The sequence below is a fragment of the Paramormyrops kingsleyae genome, chromosome 11, assembly GCF_048594095.1.
Source record: "Paramormyrops kingsleyae isolate MSU_618 chromosome 11, PKINGS_0.4, whole genome shotgun sequence".
Lineage (NCBI taxonomy): Eukaryota > Metazoa > Chordata > Actinopteri > Osteoglossiformes > Mormyridae > Paramormyrops > Paramormyrops kingsleyae.
Window position 1 is genome coordinate 3,086,926 of NC_132807.1, and position 19,956 is coordinate 3,106,881.

Consider the following 19,956-nt stretch of genomic DNA (forward strand, 5'->3'; position numbering starts at 1 on the left):
AGAATGGTTCTGAGATTATGATGATCTATCTGCATTCACTTGGTTTAATTAGAGTGCCTTAAAGAAGTGCCTTAAAAAGCAACAACAACAATACATAGTCCAATTTTAATAATGACTTATTTAGCATGGGAATCCCAGGAAGCACCACATATCTTTGGTCTGTAGGAGGAAACCCACACAAACTGGTTAAGTGTAAACTCTAAGCCACCAAGCCGACTGCAGCAGTAGTAACACATTTGCATTATGTACTTAGAAGATGTTTTTTTTAAAGCAACACACATTGGAAAAAGCTGGGTTGGCCAGTCCCTGAAGCATTTGGGGTTAAAGGCTGTACTGAAGTGTTGAACACTAAAACCACAGGATTTGAACCAACAACCTTCTGACCAAAGACCTCAGGTTCTAACCTACAGAGTCACACACTGTTAATGCTTAGCATGTAAAAATACTGTGTTATTTCAGATGATGCTTGTTTGTAATTACTGCATACTGAATGCATAGAACAAGATAGTTACATCTATCTATCTATAATGGAATAGAATTCAGCGCAGCTAAATTAAGTCATTGGCTAATGCAAAATATTTGCAAAATGCAGAATCCCAAAGCAAGATAGCATCTATTCAAGACCCATTTAGTAAATTAATCATACTTAGAGGCAAGGGACTCTGGGGGCTCTAGACAAAAAAAAACTCTGTGGGGGTCTTCAACTCCCCCTCCCCCAACATGCTAACATTCATTACCTTTTTTGCTGTGAAGTGTACATTTATAATATTAAGAATTTAATAAACACAAGACCTTTATTTTCACAACACACATACACAAATAAAGTAGATTTGTGGTTGCAATGTGCTATGTAATCAGCCGCCCTCGGGGCCCCCCTCCCGGATCGAGATCCTAGGCCATTGCCTGCCCTGCCTGCTCTGTCGCTACGCTCTCTGACCATACTTGCAGTACAGATAAACGCTGGAAGTAGGGGTGCTGAGAGTAATTCAGCACACCCCCTTGTCTGTTTCGACAAAGAAAAATATAGTGTTATGTTAAGTATGTCGTAATGGTGTTGTTTTCTCTGAAGCAAGCATAGACAGGTTTCACCCGTAAACGTTACTGACACAGCTTTAAATACACACCGCCATCTAATGGTCACATCAAATAACTGTCTATGAAAAGAAACCGCCAACTGAAAAGACTGTCTTGTCAGTCCTTCTGTGTCACTGTGCTTTGGGGTTAGTCTTTCAAAGACGTTATGAGTGCAGTTAAGTCGTCTTGGCAACAGTGAAAAACGCATGGTTGCGCTTTGGGAAAACCAGTCCAGTTCATGTTTTTGGACTTTTGCAGTGCCAAAAGAAATTCTACATGGATTCAACCGCACAATCCCGGAGGCGTGAAGCCGCACCCTCTTATCCATTACTGCTTCATTTTTGTTACTGTGCCTCCATAGTTCTACACACAAGTTCATACATAAAATCCCATTCAACACAGTTTGTGCAGTTCAGAGTTGTTCTGCACATCCTCAGCACCAGGGGGCAGGATATGCTCACTTACACAGTCTAAATCAAATTGCTGTACATATCAGTTGTCGTCACTCGTTTTTCTTACTGTTTCTGTTATTCAGAAGTGTATAAATCAGTAGGCAACCTTGCAGTCTGTTTTAATTACCCTTAAAAATCGTTTGGTCCAAGAATATAAATACTCCAGAACATAAAACTCCAACAGACTCCTTGACTAATCATACTGGCTTCAAATCTGGATCTCTGTGACTTTACCATTAGGGATATTACATTTACATTAAACGTATTTAACAGTCACTTTTGTCGAAAGCGATGTACATGTCAGGAAAATGGCAAATTATAAATATACATGCTATCAAGGAGACAATTGAGCATAAGTACAGCTAGGCTGAGCTTCCAAAGGATGCCCAGGTACAAGTGTAAGTAATGTTGGAGCAGGAGCTACACAGCAACTTCTAACAAAGCGAGAACCTAATAAGAATAGGAGAAAAAAAAATTTGGGCAGCCATCATTCTGATGTATGACCAACATTAATGAAGAATCACAAATGTTTTGACAAGAATTAAGCTATAAAATAATTAATAAAAAGTTTTATTACGCCGTCACATTGCAGCTGTGATGCTTTGTATGGCATTTTGAGTTCACTGTAGGTCAGGAAGTGTGAGATATTTGCTTAATTAAAGCAAAGCCGTAAAACAAACTAATCCCATATATTTTTTAGTAACAAAATTGTAAGAAATCAACTATTTTTTGCCATATTTCTGAACTGTATGAAGTGTGTCTTTGATCTTTTCAACATGATTATTAAAGCACAAGTTTGGAACTACACTCTGAGAAGAAAAAAAACGGTAAAGAATTGTACTTTTGCTTGTCACTGTGGCTGTACCCTGAAGGGTCTGCCAATTGTATCACATAGCTGTAGGTAAATGTACCTTTTAAAGTCCAGAAATGATTCTGAGGAACATTTCTGTCAGGGTCAGAGAGACCATACCCTTTGTGTCTCTTCCCTGTTTGGCCAGCAGGTGTCACTGGCCAGCCTGTCCTGTCACTCCTCCCACCCTTGTAAGTTTTCTTGTGTTTCCCTGACTGCCATACAGCTCAGTGGGCTGCATTTATGGCTTCAACTGAATCCTGTTGGTCGAGGGTTTGAGGCTGGCTTTATTCCCTGTTAATGTTGCCTAGTTTTTTTATTTGTAAAGCTCCCTAGTTTCTGTGCCCATTAGTTATTAGTTCCACCTGTTGCCCGTTTCCTTGTGCCGCTGTTTGTTGATTGGTTAATTGATTGTCTTACACCTGTTCCTCCTTTGCCCCAGTTTTCTTTGTATTTAAAATGCCTGCCGTACTATATTCTCTAGTGAGTTGTTGAAGTATAGGTGTTGTGTATATGGTGATCTGTGAAGGTAATGCTGTGTCATGTGCCCTTGTGTTATTCTACTCTGTCTTTAAGTTAGTTCTTGTTTCCTCCATTTGCCTTTTAACCCCCTCATGGTCCCTTTTGTGTCTTCTTCAGTGTGTTCAGCTTGTTTAATAAACCCCTTTGTCTGGAGCTGTAAGTGGATCATCACCTTCCTTTCCCACCTGCACCATACCCCGTGTCTGTAACACATTTCTGTACCATTGATGATACATTAATGCCTTTGGTACCTTTTGTGATGTTCCTCAGAACCCATTTCTGTACCTTAAAAGGGACAACAAAGGTACAAATTTTTACCTTTTCTGAGAGTATATTCTACTGTTATGATGAACAATAACAGAACCAGCTAGGAGAGTATGGGCATGAGGTCTGTTCAGTCTTATAAATCACCGAAAGCTTCTCATAACACAATGTCTTTGAGTCAATATAGCCATTTAAGACTATTTTCTGCAGTTTTAGTTGATCTATTCAGTGCATATGCATTGTATAATCACTGCTTAAAGGAAAATTAATCTTTAAAAAGATATTAAACTTTAACAATTAGTTCAATGAAATAGCGTGAATTCTTTTATGGTAGCAATTTTAATTGAAAAATAACCTGAGTTGCTTTAGGTAGGACAGGCTGCATGTGTGACTAATTTAATGTTTAAAGTGAAAATTTTAAAATGGTTGTTTTCAACCACAGTAACGGCAGTAGCCCTGAACACCCACGTAGAGCACACTGAATGGCATCTTTCAGACTTCTGCGTTTTGTTCTGTTTCAACACAAATGCTCTTGAAAGGAGGACATTGAAAATAAAGGTGTACAAACTGCTGAAAGACCTGGTTCATTCTGCAAGGGGACCTGACATTGCTACCAAGGCAACCAAGAAAACGCCGCACACTCACCTTGGCCCAAAACCGAGTGATGTAGAGAGAGCAAGAAGGACTGAGGGGAGAAAAAAAAAGAATGAGGGATGAAGAGAAAGAAGGCTGTGGAGCTGACTAGCAGCTGAGAATATTGAGCAGTTGACTGTTAATGAAAAGCAGCTGATCACTTTAGCAAATTTATTATCAAAGTAAGGTGGGGATGGTTACATAACTTCTTGCATGTCTCTCAATTACTCAAATTCTTAGTTCTTTTAAATTTTTATTCAATGCGCATCTGTCAGTTTATTACCCACATCACCCACATTCATCTGCCATATTAGTCTTAATATTTGAACTGTTCCACATAAATGCAGCCTATTATAGCTAGGAAAATTGCAGTTCATTTGTTTTGTTTGTGCATAGAGACCGCCCAGTATACAGGTGTTGCTGGGCAGGTAATTAATCTTACTAAATTTCAATTATAGAATGGCAACTCTCAGTGCAGCAATAATGTTCAATTGTTTATTGAATGGTGACAATAAACTGGAATGAGAATTTAATTTTCTTTAAAGATCCAGAAATTGAGAACAATAGAACATCCAAGAAAGCTTTGTCATTTCACTTTTTTTTTTAAATGGCATGAAATTTGGCAAGTTTATTTGAACCACAAAACACTGCTGAACAATATCAGTGATGGGGGGGATTAATTTGAATCTGATTTCACAATTATGGCAGATATAACCTAAACCTCCATCAATGCACTACTGAGCCCCTGCCTTGCACTGGCAGCACTGCAGCTGTAATTCTCTCGGTTGAGAATAATTCCACAGACAAACAAAGCGGCTGTCCTCCTTTTTTCCTGAATCTGTCTCCTCCACTTTCTCCATCTTTTTCTGTTGCGACTGTCCCCACCAGGCCTGATAAAACTAAAATGTTAGCTGGACACAATAACCTTGACATGTGCTATATGCCGTCAAGAAAACAATGATTAAAATGATATAGAATTAGATGACAGTATGACAAAAACTCTAATCATGGAAAAAAAAAAACTTTCATACTTCTGAAACACCTTTTTGATGAAAAATCCAGAGGAAAAGGTCACAAATGGCTGCTTTCTTGTTATACAGGGAGGGGCTACATGAACAGTTTCATGATTCTAGCTTGTTTCTGATTGGAGCAATTAGACATGTCACAACTGTCCCCACCTTACCCTGCCGCTTAAAGTCTACATAAAGGCAGTCTCTTGAAAGACAGCCACCACTGGCTCCTAACTGAGTGTCACAATGGTTTCAGTTTTTTTGTTCCAAAATAATCATGCTTGCAGATTGTTTGGGGCCGTACCCACCACTTGATTGAGCTAGTTTGGGGTGCAATTTTGCATGAAAATGTTCGTAATGGAGGCAGACAGAACTGCTGTACCTAAGCCATGGGAATGAGATCACCAGTGGCTTGTTCTTACAGACACATCACTACAGAGGATATTAAAACATTAGTCAAAGTGCGTAATAACCTATATCTGTTGTTTGGATGGGGATATTTTACTGCCTGTATGTATATCAGCTGTTAAAAGCTACCAGTGTAGCCGTTAGGCATGGGATATTGTTAAGTCTTCATTTACTGAGTAAAAGCTGGTTCACAACATCAACCCTGGACCGAGAGAGGACCCATATAGAAACGTTTTTTTTTTTTTTTTTACAATATATGACTCTTGTGCACTTTACCCAAATCATATAAGCTCATTATATGACACAAAATAAATATACAATCCATATTAAGTTAATGTGTCATCAGACATACATATTCTTTATTGATGTAAAATACATATGGAATTAATGTACCGTCCAACATATAAGTCTGACATTAATGCACAATTCATATTAATTAAATGTATGTGTCATTAGTCATATATGTCCTTTATTGATGTAAAATACATATTAATGTTTTGTCAAACATGTAAGTTCTACATTTATATACAATGCATATTATATGAATGTTTTGTCAATATTAGTTTTTATGCATAATTATTTGAATGAACTCAACTGAATCATGGACCATGGTTCCACAAGAAGAATGAGTATTTTGGAAAGGAAACATCGTTTTTCAGTTGCTGCATTCACTTTGTGTTCTGAGAACATAACGTGAATTTTCTCATGTCTAATTAAACCAACTGAATGCAGATAGATCATCATAAAAAGCAATATAATTTTTATTTAGAAATAGCAAACAATAAACATGTACTTCCTACTAAAACCATATATTATCACATGGTAAAATGTAAAGTTCATGTAAAAGCAAAACTATAGGCTTTTACCTTCAGTGCCTTACATGTCAAATGTGTTTTTTGGTATAAATGTGGCCACAATCATACAAGCAAAAACACTGACTTGTAGTGAACATATAAAAAAATCATGCACTGTCATATATAATCGAAATAAGAAAAATGCTTGCTAGCCCTATATGAACCATATATGAACCATGCATTTTTTTTTAATATGGGGAGAAAGGTGGCTGCTAGTTTTGTGGAGTGGGTTGAGCTGGTAATCAATCAGCAGAGAGAGAGGAAGGACATGTCCTGTGGGGATGCCATATGTCCTCTTTTCCACAGGTTCGGGGGTTCTGCCTGTGTGTGTCCAAACTCTGCAGGGCCCGGGCTTCTGTTCAGCGAATGCACCTGTTCTCAGGAAGGATCACTGCTCCACCTGTCTTATCTCAGCAAATCACCACAGTTATTTATAGATGTCAAGCTCACAGGTATTTTGTATGAGACCAGGAACCTGACAAAATGAAAATGTCAACCACATTGAGTGAGTCGGTATTCAACGAGGTTTCGTGAAAAATGTTAGGATTTAACAGACAACTCACTGGTTAGAGACTCACCACACCCTTCAAGTGTAACCCTACAGCTTCTACACCCTACACCACAGCTTCTAAGAGTAGGTTCGACAACACTGTTAGCTCCAGCCTGGTCAACACACGTACCAGGCTACTGACTAGCGCAGTGGTCTCCTACCTTTTTTTACAGTAAAAGCTACTTTTACAAAGATAAAGGTAGAGCTGGAACGTTCCAGTCCAGAAAGGACAAATCCAGACCAAGATTTTGTTTCAACCAATCAGTTGAGTATAAAGAGTCACGGTCACAGAGTACTCAACCGGTTGGTTGAAACAAAATCTTGGTCTGGATTTATACTTTCTGGACTTGGACTTTCTTCCCCTGAATAAAGATTTTTATATTGTAGCGAGCAACCAGATTGTGATGGTATATTTTGCTCACCATGGGAGGGAGGTCGTTTTTTTTGCTTTTGTTGATCGAGGGGGGCTTGGAAGAAATGTCTTGGCGAGCAACCTGTCGAGCAGTTGGTGAGCACTGGATTAAAACATTAAGAGGTCAGAAATTGAAGGCTAGGAAAAGTCTAATAGAATGGGCAGCTGTTTTGGCCAAAATGACCTCGTTCAAAGAAGAACATTAACAGAATTATGGCAGAAAATTCACTGGAGCATTTCTGATTAACAATAAGCAGCTACAAATCTCCCAGCTATTCCTCCAGCAGAGAGGGTGAGTGCTTAACACTTTCGGAAAATCCTTCTCCACAGCCCACCTTGAGCCACCATCTGTCCACTCCTTCACCCCGGACTGATTACTGCCCTGAGGAGTGGAGATGAGCTTCGAGCTCCTCTCCTCCCTGAGACACCAAGGTCAGATTTCACTTCGAGGACCAAACTGTCCCTTACAGAGATGATGAAAATGAGTCCTGGACAGAACTCCTATGTGGCATCAAGAATTTGCTTCAAAGATCAAGGGACAGGAACACCAGGAAGGTGTGATCTCCTGTATGTGATTATCGAAAGATCTTACGTATTCAAAAGCCCCTATCAAGTGCTACCTCCAGCCCCAACCCGAATCTGCCAGGGTATCCATGCCCCAGCAGGGGTATAACATGAACACACACTGATACAGGCCACTAACAAAGTACTCTTGAAATCATGGACTTTGATAGACACACATTGTGCTGCCACAGAGTGTGTTCAGTGACAGGGATAGACACACACACAGGACTACATAGCATTGCTACAGACATGTCATCATCCGCATGGTGTTTCACAAAAATCCCTTTTCAATTTTATTGGATTAGGGCAAATAAAATTAATGAAATCTAATTTAATTATTCACACCTATTTTATAGGAAAATAATAATGTTCCATAGCATTTTTTTCTGGATTTTTCAGCTTATTGAACACATGGTACATAAACAGAAGGAAAGAGGCACACAGGCTTAACCAGCTGGATTTGATCACAGGCCTCTTAGCAAAAGGTCACCACTCTATAAATACACCAATTCAGCTTCCTGCCAGCAAACAAGAAACACAGCGAAAAATGTTTAATTCCTTACAAGAATTTCATGGCTGCTCCCTGAAATGTCAGGATGCATAGGATACCTATACACTGCTGGGGATGTGCCCCACTGGTCTGGTGCTGCGCGATTGACCACAGGGACACTCTCTAGGACAGACACACACTTGTATGAACGGGCCTGGGCTCTCATCTGTCTCCAGTGTTAGGAGACAGTGACCAGAGAACAGGTTCACCAGTCCACGATTACACACATTAGAAAACCAAATAGCTGTGCTCTTCCGCTACACAGGCTTGGCCTACATGGGAAAGACCAGGAAGCCAGAGAAGGTAGAGTACTTCCATCCGCCCATCAGGTTTCCGCGCTCCAGCTTGAGGTACGCGCTGTCTCCCTTCTCCATGGCGATCAACACACCATTGCTGGCGGCCTCACGGGTCACATCCTGATCGCCCGCGAAAGCAGAGATAACTGGCCAGCCATTGTGCATCAAACTCACCTGCAGCACAGATACACAAACAGCCAGGGAAGGACACTCAGACCCTGCAGAATACCTGCTGTCTACTTCCATGTATGATTCTGTGTGTGTGTGTACCTGCGGTCTATACACTGTCAGAAAATAAATGTACAGCCCTGGTGCAGTTTTGTTCCCCAAGCTACAAACAATATTAATGTACCCGCAATGGTACAAAAATGCTTTACAGAGTCCATGTCTGTACCTTATATTAGACTAAAAGATACTTTTACCTACAGCTAGGGCAAAATTGTCAGAACCTTGAAGGTACAGCCCCAGTGACATGTAATTGGTACAAATTGGTACTTTTTTTGACAGTGTGCAGTGTGTGCATACCTGTTGTATATACCCCTGTAAGATGCCCGTGCTGGTATATCAGCTGTATATGCCCCTATAAGTCACCCATGTGTGTATACCTGTTGTACAGTGTATATGCCCCAGTAAGATGCCCGTGCTGGTATATCAGCTGTACAGTATAGTATGCAAAAGTTTGGGCACCCCTCGATAAATAACATATTTTGATCATTTTTTAATGGAAAAGATGTAAGCACAGTCTCTGTAGGAAATGGAAAAAATGCAAAATATTTACACCAAACATTGATACATAGTTACTTTTTACGTCATAAATTGAACAAAGACAAAAAATAAAAACATTATTGTGGCACTGTGCAAAAAATTTGGGCACCCTACATAATCAGTACTTAGTAACACCTCCTCTGGCAGATATCACAGCTTGCAAACGCTTTCAATTCTCGTACTTGGGATTTTCTCCCATTCTTCCTTGCAAAAGGCTTCTAGCTCTGTAATATTCTTTGGTCGTCTTGCATGCACAGCTCTTTTAAGGTCTACCCACAAATTTTCAATGATGTTTAAATCAGGGGACTGTGATGGCCATTCCGAAACCTTCAGCTTGCGTCTCTTGAGGTAGTCCATGGTGGATTTCGAGGTATGTTTAGGATCATTGTCCTGTTGTAGAAGCCATCCTCTTTTCAGCTTTTTTATAGATGGTGTGATGTTTGCTTCCAGAATTTGCTGGTATTTAGTGGAATCCATTCTTCCCTCCACCCGTGCAATGTTTCCTGTGCCACTGGCTGCAACACAACCCCAAAGCATGATAGATCCACCCCCATGCTTAATAGTTGGCAAGGTGTTATTTTCATGAAATGCTGCTCCTTTTTTTCTCCAAACATGCCGTTGCTGATTGTGGCCAAAGAGTTCTATTTGAACTTAATCAGTCCACAGCACTTGTTTCCAAAATGCATCAGGCTTCTGTAGATGTTCTGTTGCATAGTTCTGACATTGGATTTTATGATGGGGACACAGATAAGGTTTTCTTCTGCTGACTCTTTCATGAAGGTCTTGTGGAACAGTGCACAACCACTCCTGAGTCTGCTAAATGTTCCTGCAGTTTTTTTGCAGTCAAATGGAGGTTTTGATTTGTCTTTCTGGCCAGCATATGAGCAGTTCTCTCCAAGAGTTGTCTTGGTCTTCCAGATCTCATCTTGACCTCCACAGTTCCCCTGAACTGCCATATCTTAATTACTTTTATCACTGTGGAAACTGCAAGCTGACAATGCTTTGCTATCTTCTTGTAGCCTTCTCCTCCATTGTGGGCATCAATAACTTTCATTTTCAGAGTCTTACACAGCTACTTAGAGGAACCCATGGTTGTTGAGTGTCCACAAGTGTGTGCACAAGGTTTGAAGAGTCAGAGTATTTGTAAAACTTTGAAATTGCGCTGAGCTGACATTTACTAATGACAGCTGTTGCCATGCATCAGATCTAATGAGCTGATTAAGGTCTGAAACCTTGTAAAAAGAATCTGAAACTTTGGAACTCTTAGGGTGCCCAAACTTTTGCACAGTGCCACAATAATGTTTTTATTTTTTATCTTTGTTCAATTCATGACATAAAAAGTAACTATGCATCAATGTTTCGTGAAAATATTGTGCATTTTTTCCATTTCCTACAGAGACTGTGTTTACATCTTTTCCATAAAAAAATGACCAAAATATGTTATTTATACCCAAACTTTTGCATACTATTGTATATGCCCCTATAAGATACCCATGTGTGTATACCTGTTGTATATAACCATGTAAGATGCCCATGAGTGTATACCTGCTGTTTATGCCCCTGTAAGATGCCAGTTTGTGTGTGCATGCCCTGAAATGGCTTTGCATTCCATCCAAGGTTCATCTCTACCTTGTCCCCTGTGCCGCCTGGGCAGGTTCCAAGCTCCCTACAGCCCTCTACTGAGACACAGGCACGAAGATGCAGTCGAACACAGGCACATGTGCTAATTTCATAGATGCATGCGTTTCTGAGCCTTTACGTCTGTGCATTCATACTCATGCTTTGGCATGTCACTGCATGCGTGTGCGATATTCCTCATCATATTTTTCTGACCTTGTTTAAAAATCAAAAGCAGCAGGCTGGTAGTGGATTGTTCATTTTCTCATGCACTATAATTATTTCATGGTTTAATTACTTTAGAATACATTTCTGCTTGGGAGCATTAAACATTTATTTAATGGCATTATGCTGTTCAGCTCAGTTCTGCGTCATAAACACAACACGAGAGTTTACAAACGCAGTATCTCCACAACCTGTTAACGCGTCACTTGTCTTTATAGGCTATAAGGCTATAAGGGAATAGTAACCGACGATAGCGGTTGCGTTCAGTTTAACCGTTTCCGTGGCGCTAACCTGTATGGTCTGTCGGTTGTACACTTTCACTACGTGGAAATTAAAGCTGTATATCCCCTTGCGTGGAGCGATGAAATTGCTCTTTTCTTCGTCGAAATTTTTGCCCACATTCACCAGAATCTGTGATGAAACGTAAGAGACAAGAAGAACAACTGATGATTTATATGAATTTAATTGAAAATGAATTTAAACTGAATCCATTCTGAACTCTTCATTCAAACGTTTTTATGAAACATTTTCCACATTTTACTATTTAACATCACGATACGTATTATAACTTCACTTAGGCCCATAGAACTATTCCACATTGACGCATTTTGATGATTTTAACAAGTAACATGATTATTATAAGCTTCATTGACATTTGTCTTTTCAAAGACTTGAAATGTGTTATATTTCTTATAATAGGCCGTGTATACAAATTTAATGGATTACCACATGTAATCAATAGGCAACACGTAAACGCCTCGCTCCTTCCTCCATTAGCCAGAAGTACCCCCCCTCAACGTGTCAATCTCCTGTACCTGGTCGAAGTAGATGACCATGGTCCGGTTACTCATCTCCGACGGTTCGTGGTTGGTGTTCCTCACGGCAGAGAAAGCCACTTTTGCACCTCCAGAGCGGACCGATATTCCAAGGGACGTCCCAGTCACATCCGAGGTCGGGTTGGAGTCGCACACCACCAGGCATTTCCCCTCCAGCATAATGGGCTCAGTGTCATTCTGAGCGGCTGCCAGTGCTGCGAGCCACAGCGCACCCAGAAGGACGGCGATCATGCCTGTTCTTTTTGTGTTTTGACAGATATTCAGCCCACGTCTTACCTATTCTCGAGTTCAGCCTTGTGAAGGCAGCCCACCGGTGTCTCCCTCACCCTCTGAAGGACTGTCCCGCTGGGAGCGGAACGAGTCCACTGAGAAGCCGAAGAGCAGCTGAATGCATCGTTCAAGGTCTGCCTACTGCGCTCTTAATCACTGATGTGATAGATGACGGGGACGCTTCTCCGTTTCCGCACCGCTAAGTTGAATAGACACTCCCCCGGGGCCGAACTGCGAATCAGCGCTGGGCGATCCGCCTTTTTCATCGGCCGGTCTGTTATAGGGGCATGGCAGAGAGGCGAGAGGACCTGTACTGTATCACACCGCTAAAGGTGTTGTCGGCTTGGATGCGTTTTGACCTCCTCAGTCGTTGAAGTTTAATATAAATGCGTCTTTTTTTGCGAAATTGAACGTCCTGGATCAGTTTCGAAGATCTACTTAAGTTATAAAATAATTCCCTTTGGATCACAGATATTTGAGAAGACCGCCTTCAAAGAAGATTTACAAAATAAAAGATGGCAAAAAATAATGGTTGAGAATGAAATTTAAATTGACAAAATGTTACAATATTTCCAAGACGACAAAGTTTGTATAATTATCGATCATCAATAACGTTTTAAAAAATATTAAAATATTGTGTTCTATGGTCACTCAGCAAAACTGTGTGCCTAGTGTTTGTAAGGTTGCTGTTTCTTGATTCAGTGGGATCACAACGAAAAGGCCAGAAAAAAATAAAATACCGCCGCTGTTTATTTCGCGGGCTGGAGTTTCTCTTTTGCTCAAAATGGTCTCCCGACGAATAGAGATTTGAAGACTTCAATCAGAAACACCCGCGTGACTGAATGAATTGTCTCTGTTCGTCAGCGAACTTGTGGAGTTGTAGGGAAACAGCGGGAACTTAACTTTCTCAAGTGAGTGCATACTCAAGTTCAGGGAAATGATTCTGTTTAAAGAGTTGCAACTATGCCATTTGTGCATGCAATTTTCAGCAGGAACAGAAACAAATGTGTAAATTTCGAAGAAAGTTGATATGATAATTTCCGGCTGGTGCCTGCCTTGTAATTAGCATGAAAAGTTGTGTACAAATTTGAAATGACCTCCAAAGTTAGAGGAGCTGGTGTGTCCATGATGATCATGAACAGAAGGTGAGTTGTGTTTATATTCTCAGAGATGCAGGAAGAAGTTGCATCTCCTTTTCCAACGTGAAAATATAGTAAAGGTTCTAAGTTGACGTTATGAAGTCAGTCCATCAATACCGACCAATGGCCGTTTCTTAGCTGTATCACTGCCCGCGGTCTTATGAATCTTTACACCAATACAACTGAGGAACCAAATGGCCCGAAGGGTAAAAACTGTCTTTGAGTGGTGTGGTCATGAGGTCCTGCACCATCTAGCAACAGGGAGTAGGGAGAACGTGTCCATGCAGAGCGGTACTGCAGGGCATCCATGCGTCACAAGATCAGCTTTAAGACCCAAATCACTTATCACCCACTGGAAACGCATCACCTTGACATGAATGGACAGCAAATGCCTTGGAAAGGGCATTAGGGTACTATAAGGTCTGGATGACACATAATTACCAGAATATTAGTGCACTGCTCACAAAATGTATTCATTCCCAAAAAATCTTCCCAAATGAAGCACATCATGAACCCTTGGCTTTGATATGTATTATTATGTAGGCTTGGTTATAAGAATGCATGGAATGTGTTCTATATTTAAGCGTGTCCTGTAGGGTGGATTGTGATATGTTATCCTGTTAAATGACACACACATGAAAGATATACTGTATTCATCCATCTTCCATATTCATTTAACCAGTACAGTAACACAGTGAGCCTGTAGCCTACATCAAAAAGGCAAGGGACATCATGGATGAGACGCCAGTCCATTGCACAAACAAAGGTATAAGCAGCAAGTTAGAATCATAAATTCACCTAACCAAAATCTTTGGACAGCAAGAGAAAACCAGGGAATCCACACAACACAGGAAGCATGTGCAAACTCCATAATCACGCAGGCGGGGTGTGATTAGAACCTGCAACTGCCCACCATGCCACCATACTATCTGCGGAAGCATACTGCATTTTTAATGAACAACTGCCATCTAGTGGCAGTTTTCTGCACTGCATGCGTTTGTTTCTTCTGCGTTGGTATCTCTGCTTGACGTTGCACAGCGGATGGTAATGTTAGAGGTCTCAAACCGCTCTCTTTGTGTGGAGGTTACTTGTTATCCCCATGTCTGTAGATTTCCTCTGGGTGGTCCAAGTTTCTTCATGCAGTCCAAAGACTTAAAGTGAGACTAGTCTCACTTAACCTAGTGTCCATTGAAGCAGTAACTGAAGCAAATAGTGGGTCACGTCGATCCTCTGTGTGCTTTTTAGAATTGGTGTTGGTAAGTGACCTCCTCTGCTCTTGAGTTCTCAACAGAGCAGCAGAAATATGTCCCGCAGATACTAAAAATGCCATGAAGATAATAATGTGCATGTTTGCCTTTCAGTCACCCATTATTCACTGACTTTCACCAGCCCCCCATCTTTCACAGGTGGCTGAAACCTCACATTAACTCAGTACTGTGTTCTGTACTGTTTACCCATGGTAACCTTGGACATTTGGAAAGGACCTAATTAATTCCTCCAATCCCTCCGCTCAGCACGAGTGAGAACAGCATGTCACTGCAAAACACCGGGGGCAGTCACACATTCAAGAGCATCACAGATGACCATATTGTGTGTTTAAACCGATTTAATTATTTTGAAAATCCCATTTAAAGGACATGCAAAAGGCATCAGCTCTCCGTTTAGAAGCTGGTCAGGAGGCTGAGTTTCAAAGTCTGTATACATGTATGTGTGTAAGGGGACTATGTGAGCGGACATTGCAATTCTGTTCCATAAACAAAGCATCCTAGTGTGGTGTTCCTCAGCCTTGAGTCCGGTGCAGATATGGACTGAAGGGCATCTCTAAATAGAGAGGGATCTGAAAATCCACTTCGTACCAGTTTGTACTTCAAAGGTCACCTGCATCTGAAAATAACTCACGAATAGTAGATACTCCATCATGTAACCTTTCTCTTCTGAGTGGTTACAAACTACGTCAGAACACTGGTTTTGATTCAGTGAATTCTTTCACAGTGGCAAATTATTTAGCAAGTGCATACAAGTAAGGCTAACACACGGCAATGCCTATTGTAGTCCAACTCTGCATTTATTGGGTATAGAAACACTTCCATAACTTTGATGAACTGAACAAGTTCAGGAACATGGAGTACAAAGTTTAAATCTCCAAATGTATTCAGTTTTGTTCTACAGTGCAATAACAAGTGGCTGCCAACATCTGCTGACTAACATGCTTTTCCACAACACTGCACTAAAACAACAATGTAATAGCTGGTAAAAATGTCTTGAAAAATGATAATAATAATAATAATAATAATCTTAGCCTTAATGATAACAATAATAATAAAAGCCCCATAAGACCGACAAGAATTAACTGCTCAGTTTGAAGGAGTTAGTGTTGGAGTCACTCTCTGGTATTAAACTGGCAGGCTGCTATGAATCCAGCCACGATGCTGCTGGGTTTGACTGGGTGGCTACAGGCAGACTGCGCTTCTGCTACTCCTACTCTCCGTATGACCTGAGCATGGTGGCTGGTACCCTCTGGGGGTTGTTCTTAGCAGCTCACCTTCGTGCCACACCTGGGTGACAGGGGGCTGGGCATCCCTTTTGATTGGTCCCAAGGTGTGAACACCCAGCCTGGCGGCCATGTTAGTTTTTGCGACAGGATCCAAACACTGCGAGAAGCCAGTGGTGCAGGAGAGAATGGAGCAGCTGCAGTGATGACAACAGCTGACATCACTGGTCTTGGACTCTCAGAGTTCAGTGTTTTTCCCCTCAGGTTTCAAAAGCTCCCTAAAAGATCAACTTCAGAATACTACATCTTAACATACTTGTCGTATGTGAGGATTACAACCGTTATTACATCAATCCATGAAAATACAAACATATCCAATCAAAATAAAGTAAAGACAGGTCATAAACTACTACTGAAAAAGCCTTCTTGGGTCCTCCGTAGTGGGACTTGGAAATCTAGAAAAAAGGAATTGGCTCAGTTATTAAAATAAACCTCACTATGCAACACCACAATGAAACCAGACAGACTGGACTAATTCATCTCAACCAATGTGAAGCCGAATTTTTTTTAAATTTTTTTTTTGGGGGGGGGGTGGGGGGGGTGGTGTTACCAGCTCTACTCGCTAAACAAAATCACCTTCACTGAGAATCCTGTCCCTCCTTGACCTTATTTTCCCCCTCGACCTCCTCTACACCAGCCTGAGTCATGAGGTCAGCGATGTTCTTCTCCAGATCATCAATGCGGGTGCTCATTTCATCAAGTAAAAGCTGTATTAAGGAAACTGTTGGATATACCCACAATGGAATCTGCATTTCATGTCACTGTAATAATAATTATATTATGCGCTTTGCCTCTAATAACATGTACTAGTCATGTGGTATCTACTTCTCCATTGACATCACTTACTGCAGTCACTACAGTTCAAAATATTTCCAAAACATAACCCACAGTACCCAATGTACGAAATTGCTTTAACTCTCCTTATATGAAATGGAAGGATATTCCTGCCAATGATCTGGTCAGACATAGTTTGGAATTTATCTTGCATTTGCTGCAGCAGTGTCTGAACCTGAAACACAGAGAAGATATTATGGAACCTGACAATGCAGATCCCTGAGCCAGAAGACAAGTGCGGCAAAAGTACTGACGGGTACGGGGGCGGAGGGTGAACATCGGCGTGAGAGACTCACGATGCGGAAACCATGGAAACGACTAAGTCAGCTGACACCCACACACTAACTATCTAATCAACATTAATTAACCATGTTAGAAGAGAAATCGCTTTAATACACATTAAACATTACTGCTTGTGTTATTTCAGATACACTCACTTCCGTAACAAAAATCCAAATAGCTAAGCTAACACGCAAATCCAGCGAGGGTTCGCTCGGTACAGTGGTCAGCTGCTCATCCAGTTAAATAACGCAGGTAAATTGCGCAAACGGAAATGAAGGAACCAGGAGCTGTACATTAGTACCTCGATGTGGAGACGGTCTTAGGGCCGTACTCACCGTTTGAACAGGACAAACTAGCGAAGCAACTAGCAGCAGGCCTTCCGACCCCGTGCAGTCAGATGGAACCAAACTAGCGCACACTTACCACAGCGGTCAGGTCCTGCACAGACTTCGGGTCCGTTTCAGACATTTCTCACACCGACTCCGAGCACTATTCACCGCCAGCAAAATGATGAATATCCAAAGATGAATCCCGCTACCCCCACACTTCTACCTCGGTTACAGGAAGCGCAGCCGCAAATGCAGTCCATTGGGTCGCTAGAACACCGGAAATAGAGCCACCACAAGACAATATGGAACTTGTAGTTCGAATATTTGTGATTTTGTAGTTTTATGATACCCTTGTGCGCGGGCCTATGTAAGCGCATTAACAAAATACCGAGATAAAATACCTATTTGTTTTTTTCCATATAAATGTATCTTTAAATAGTATGATTGTGAGTGTCAGCATTTCTGTACCATACCAAGGTGTATTCCAGCCCTGTACCCTATGCTATTACCACAGTCCAAACCTTGCTCTTCTACAGCAGGCTCAATATCTTGGGGTGGGGGGGTTCCTACTTATTCTCGAGATTTTGGTTCCTCCACTCTGTTGTCTTCTGGAATTCTTTCTTTCCCGTTTTCTTGTTTCATGCACAATTTTGTACAAACGATGTAATAATGGATTGTCACACATACTTGTCAAATGCTCTGAGACAACAGTGCTATGAAAGGTGCTATATAAAAAATAAATTGACTTCAATTGGCTCCAGCCTCTCCCAGCAAACCCACCCGCCAGAGTCCTAACCAATATAAATGCCAATGGATTTATAAGAACACTTACTGAACACTCATTCAGGGGTAGAATTACTTTGTTCGGGGGGCACAGCAATGTTTGCCTTTTATCCCCTCAAATATAGGAGGGCACTAAGGCATTTTCCCGTAGGTTCGGAGGGCACCAAGGCAATCAAGAATTACTGGCCAGGGCACTGAGGCAAAAAGGTATATAGCCGGACGCATGAAATATTTAGCATTCTGACATTTTCAAGGGCAATAAATGCATTAGCACCCTGTGAAATAGTGTTAGACTAGCTATTGAAAAAAAGATGCTGTTGCCTTCATTCACCTACTCAGTAATGACGAAATGTTTTATGAAAAAAAAACAGAACCAGCTATTGTCAGTGATAAAAACTTTAATTTAATGAACATTATTTTTACTGAGACATTGACACTAACATGACTAACAGAACTTCAAAATGCATGAGTGACCATATTCAAGCCAACTAACTAACACTCGCCAACTGTGCCGAGACACTCAAACATTGTCGCGAGCCACTCGCTAACTGTCCCGCCCAGTGCCGCGAGCCACTACGAAACGTCCCGCAACACTTCCGCGAGCCACTACGAACTGTCCCGTGACAGCAGCTGCAGGCAGGGGCGTCGTAGTGGGGGGAAAAAGGGGACTGACTTACCAGGGCCCCATGTGGGGGGAGGGCCCCTAAGGAATCTGGAATTTTATTTTACTTTAAATATATTAATATTATTCAAAGATCACAATAAATGTTGCTAACTAATGTAAATGTAATTTTTGTGGGAAAATAAATCGGTTGACGGATTGAATTGTGTCCTAGCTTACAGTGCCTGAGGACAAGCACCCTCACCCCTTGCGATGGTTTAGTCTTTACCGGGCTTTTTAACTAGGCGCATTTAATTAAGCGGTCATTCTGCTGAATCAGCTGAATCCGGGCTGAAAGATGATACCAAAGAAAGCTAAATCCGGTTTTCAAAAAAGAAAAGAGAGGCAGGAAAGAAACAAAAAAAATGAGGGAAAGCAATTGCTTACAAACTTTTTTTCCCAAGAAAGGTGAGCCCAAATGTGAAAGCAAATAGCCTACATTAAATGAACTATGATTATTAAACACTTCAATACCACCGCGAGATTACCCATATCTTAACATGATGTAGTCTAGATAAATCTAAATATTTTTTTTGTTTGCTTAACCCCCTGGGTTCCACGGCATCGTCGGCGATGCCGCGTATCTTTCTCGTCTATTTCAGTTTATATCTCGCTGAAATGTTCGTGTAGAATCATGGAAAAAACGCTGGCTAAATCTGTAATCTGTCTTCGTTCCAAAACGTTCATTTCCGGAGTTATTTAAAGTTTTTAAAATTAGGTTAAATCGGCAAAAAGTAAACCATGTCACATTTCTTTGTTTTACCTGCATGGGGGGCGTGTAGTACCGCCTTCGCGTGAAGATCGCTAATCCGCTATTCACATTCTAAACAGCCGCACTTCCGCGTATTGAAATCGCATTCGCATGGTAATTTGAACAACGCAGCTTTGAAACCGTTTCAAAAGTGTTCAATTTTCATGCAGGCCTTTGATGTTAGGCTACCTTTGGTGACATTTCCTGTCATAGCTTTTAATCATTCTACAAATAAAACCAAATTCCAGTGAAGTCTTGTGTGATTAGGCTGTTTTGTTTTTTTTTTGAGGGGGGGGCCCATGGGCACTGTTTGTGCATAGGGCCCAGAATTTGGTGCTACGCCCCTGGCTGCAGGACAGTACAGTTTATGCTCTAACTCCTTCCCCGTTTTCACTTCAATTCAATGCACATCTGGTATCAATTATTTCAATCTTCTATGAATTATTACAGTCTATTATAAATTATTACAACGTC

The 19,956-nt window shown here is 41.1% G+C and overlaps 2 protein-coding genes across 2 annotated transcripts; both read right to left on the minus strand.

The window, feature by feature from the left end:
- Window positions 1-5,539: 5,539 nt before the first annotated feature.
- LOC111848090 (cerebellin-1-like) lies at window positions 5,540-15,206 on the minus strand. Its single transcript, XM_023819835.2, has 3 exons — window positions 11,862-15,206; window positions 11,338-11,457; window positions 5,540-8,613 (listed from the first exon to the last, which is right to left on the minus strand). The coding sequence occupies exons 1-3, from the start codon at window positions 12,111-12,113 to the stop codon at window positions 8,416-8,418; spliced, it is 570 nt and encodes a 189-aa protein (XP_023675603.1). The 5' UTR covers window positions 12,114-15,206; the 3' UTR covers window positions 5,540-8,415.
- A 131-nt stretch (window positions 15,207-15,337) lies between these two features.
- On the minus strand, window positions 15,338-17,554 carry LOC111848091 (heat shock factor-binding protein 1). Its single transcript, XM_023819836.2, has 4 exons — window positions 17,382-17,554; window positions 16,785-16,851; window positions 16,419-16,542; window positions 15,338-16,237 (listed from the first exon to the last, which is right to left on the minus strand). Exons 1-3 carry the CDS (start codon window positions 17,424-17,426, stop codon window positions 16,421-16,423), a joined length of 234 nt encoding a protein of 77 aa, XP_023675604.1. The 5' UTR covers window positions 17,427-17,554; the 3' UTR covers window positions 15,338-16,237; window positions 16,419-16,420.
- Window positions 17,555-19,956: the final 2,402 nt, after the last annotated feature.

Excerpts from the sequence above, each read along its gene's own strand:
- LOC111848090 (XM_023819835.2), bottom strand. The coding sequence starts at position 12,113 with ATGATCGCCGTCCTTCTGGGTGCGCTGTGGCTCGCAGCACTGGCAGCC. Across the intron at positions 11,458-11,861 it reads TGGTCATCTACTTCGACCAG|ATTCTGGTGAATGTGGGCAA; the intron begins GTACAGGAGATT and ends GTTTCATCACAG. Across the intron at positions 8,614-11,337 it reads ACAACCGACAGACCATACAG|GTGAGTTTGATGCACAATGG; the intron begins GTTAGCGCCACG and ends TCTGTGCTGCAG.
- LOC111848091 (XM_023819836.2), bottom strand. The coding sequence starts at position 17,426 with ATGTCTGAAACGGACCCGAAGTCTGTGCAGGACCTGACCGCTGTG. Across the intron at positions 16,852-17,381 it reads TGCAGGACCTGACCGCTGTG|GTTCAGACACTGCTGCAGCA; the intron begins GTAAGTGTGCGC and ends TCTGTGTTTCAG. Across the intron at positions 16,543-16,784 it reads TGACCAGATCATTGGCAGGA|TTGATGAAATGAGCACCCGC; the intron begins ATATCCTTCCAT and ends TACAGCTTTTAC.